The sequence below is a fragment of the Carlito syrichta genome, unplaced genomic scaffold (genome assembly GCF_000164805.1).
Source record: "Carlito syrichta isolate Samal-C Ts95f unplaced genomic scaffold, Tarsius_syrichta-2.0.1 Scaffold304741, whole genome shotgun sequence".
Taxonomy (NCBI): domain Eukaryota; kingdom Metazoa; phylum Chordata; class Mammalia; order Primates; family Tarsiidae; genus Carlito; species Carlito syrichta.
The window spans coordinates 189,548-191,868 of NW_007248837.1; the positions used below are offsets into that span (position 1 = coordinate 189,548).

Genomic DNA, 2,321 nt, shown 5'->3' on the forward strand with positions numbered 1-2,321 from the left:
CAAACCCCAGGGTGACTCCCTTAGAAAAAAGGAAAGCCACGTCAAAGGCGTGCTGAAAGTTTAAATCATGGTCATGTGCTCACCCCTTAAGGAACTCCACTGAGCTACTCTGGTGTGAGTCCTCCCTGCCTAGCAGTGAGTACTGTTTCCTTAAGTGCTGAGTGACGGGGGCGCTTGATTTTCCTCACCCATCAGCTGACAGATGTGCACGCAATGCTTTCTGGGAGGTGGCTGTGGTTTCGTGGAATGAGCTCTGGAGACACACACGGGAGTCAAACCCCAGCTGAATGACCGACTAAGGGGGAGAGACGCTGTCCCAGTCGCTGAGTGTCTCTGAGTTCTGGTTCCTGCATCTGCAGGATGTGCCATCAGGGTGGTGATGATACAGTGACATGCGGAGGCCGGCACAACATTTGGCTGAACTGGAAGCCTGCTGTGAGCCAAAGGCTAGAGAACCAGACTGGAGACCCAGGTCCAGGTCTTACTCCCAGGGCTCCATGTGACTTTGGTGACCCGCTCAAACCGCACCCCCTGAGGAGTTGACAGAGACACAGACAAGGCCCGGGGTTGGCTACATCGATTTATTGGAAACCCAGGTCAAGGGATAAGCAGGACAGAAGAGGAAAGAGAGAGGCTGGGAGTGGGGGATGGCGTCATCTCCACAGCAGCCCAGGGAGGTCCCTGTCCTGGCCCCCCCTGCTCCTGAGCCCCCTTTCCGTGGGCGCCAAAAAGACTTCGTCTCCGGGTAGCCTTTCCCAGTTGCGGGCAGCAGAGCCAAGGTGGAGAGGGAATCACAGAGGGAAGGGAGAGCCCGGGAGTGGGAGGGACCTTGCAAAGCACAGAAGTAGCCCATCTCTTGCTCCGGGCGCCCAGGCTGGGCAGGAGCCACGCGGGGGCAGCCGGGGTCGGATGTCTAACATTTCCGGTAGCCGTTGGCGCAGGACCCGACGCCGCACGTGGTGCTCAGCGGGCCGCAGGGGGCGCACAGTCCCGTGCTCACTGCCAGGTTCCCGCTGCAGGGGGCACTGCAGGCGCTGCCAGTCACAGGCCGGGAGCCGGACACACACAGGTCGCCGCACACGACTCCGCCCCGGGAGCTGCTCACACCTGTGAACCCCGAAGCCTGAATCAGCATTCTGGAGCGCACACCCTCCCCATCCACCGCCCCGCCCATGCCCTCAGCTTTGGCTCTTGGAAACCACGAGCATCTTTCTTGACCATTCTGGGTCCAGCTAGTCTGGAGCTGTGGTCCTAACCGCTGTCTGACCTCAAATCCCGCCAGCTGGGATGTCAGTTCCCTCTTATATATGCGACTCTCAGTGAACCCCCCTCCCCAGATGCTGTGTCCCCCCTGGCAGCTAGTGAGTCCCTCCACACTGGGCCCTGGATACTCACAGACATTCACGGTCCCCACGCCTTCGCAAAGTCTGCAGCCAAGAGAAAAGGGTGACGTTAGGCACTGGGCCAGAGCTGCTGATGGAGCTCCCCAAGTCTTGGGGAAGGGTCAAGCACCAAAAAGGAATTAGGAGCAGAGGGCCTGATGGAACACACTGATGGTGACACCCTCCCCCCCCAAAGCCCACCTGGTCCAGAGGGGATGAGACAGGTTTTTCCCAGAGCCTCCACAAGGAAGCAGAGGCATATACAAGGACAAAGGTAGGGCTTGGGGGCTGGGCTGGTGGTAGAGGTGACTCAGGCCAGGTTGGGTGGACTCACCTCTGTTCCTCACCCTCCAGCAGGCGCCTGTAGGTGGCGATCTCGATGTCCAGACCCAGCTTGGAGTTCATCACCTCCTGGTACTCCTTGAGCAGGCAGGCCATGTCCTGCTTGGCCTTCTGCAGGGCGGCCTCCAGCTCCGCCAACTTGCAGCGGGCATCAGTGAGGGCTGCCTCGCCCTGCTGTTCGGACTGGGTCACCGCGGCCTCCAGCTTGGTGTTCTGGGGGCCCAGAGGGGAGCAAGGTGGGTTACGGTCCCTGGGGCTCTCTGTCCATGACCGGGAGAGGTCCCTTCCCTCCACCCAGCTGGGAGTGCCCAGAAACAGGGCCTCCTGCCTCGACCACCTGGGACTCCTCGAGGGACCACGACCAGGGGCTGGACATGCACACGGGGCTGTGGATGAGGGGTGAGATCCAGAGAGGGCGCACGCCGGCTGTGGGACACGGGGCAGGCCGCAGCCTCTCTGGCCTTGGATGCAGATGACCCTACCTGGCACTTGGCGTTCTCCACCTCGGCCGTCAGCCTCTGGATCATGCGGTTGAGCTCGTTGATCTCCTCCTTGGTGCGGCGCAGGGTCTCCCCGTGCCTGATCACCGTGGCCTTC

General features: G+C 61.1%; 1 protein-coding gene across 1 annotated transcript; it reads right to left on the minus strand.

Annotated features, from left to right (window-relative positions):
• Positions 1-913: 913 nt before the first annotated feature.
• Positions 914-2,315, minus strand: LOC103263145 (keratin, type II cuticular Hb3-like). Its single transcript, XM_021713771.1, has 4 exons — positions 2,207-2,315; positions 1,717-1,937; positions 1,396-1,427; positions 914-1,107 (listed from the first exon to the last, which is right to left on the minus strand). Exons 1-4 carry the CDS (start codon positions 2,249-2,251, stop codon positions 914-916), a joined length of 492 nt encoding a protein of 163 aa, XP_021569446.1. The 5' UTR covers positions 2,252-2,315.
• Between the last annotated feature and the right edge of the window lie 6 nt (positions 2,316-2,321).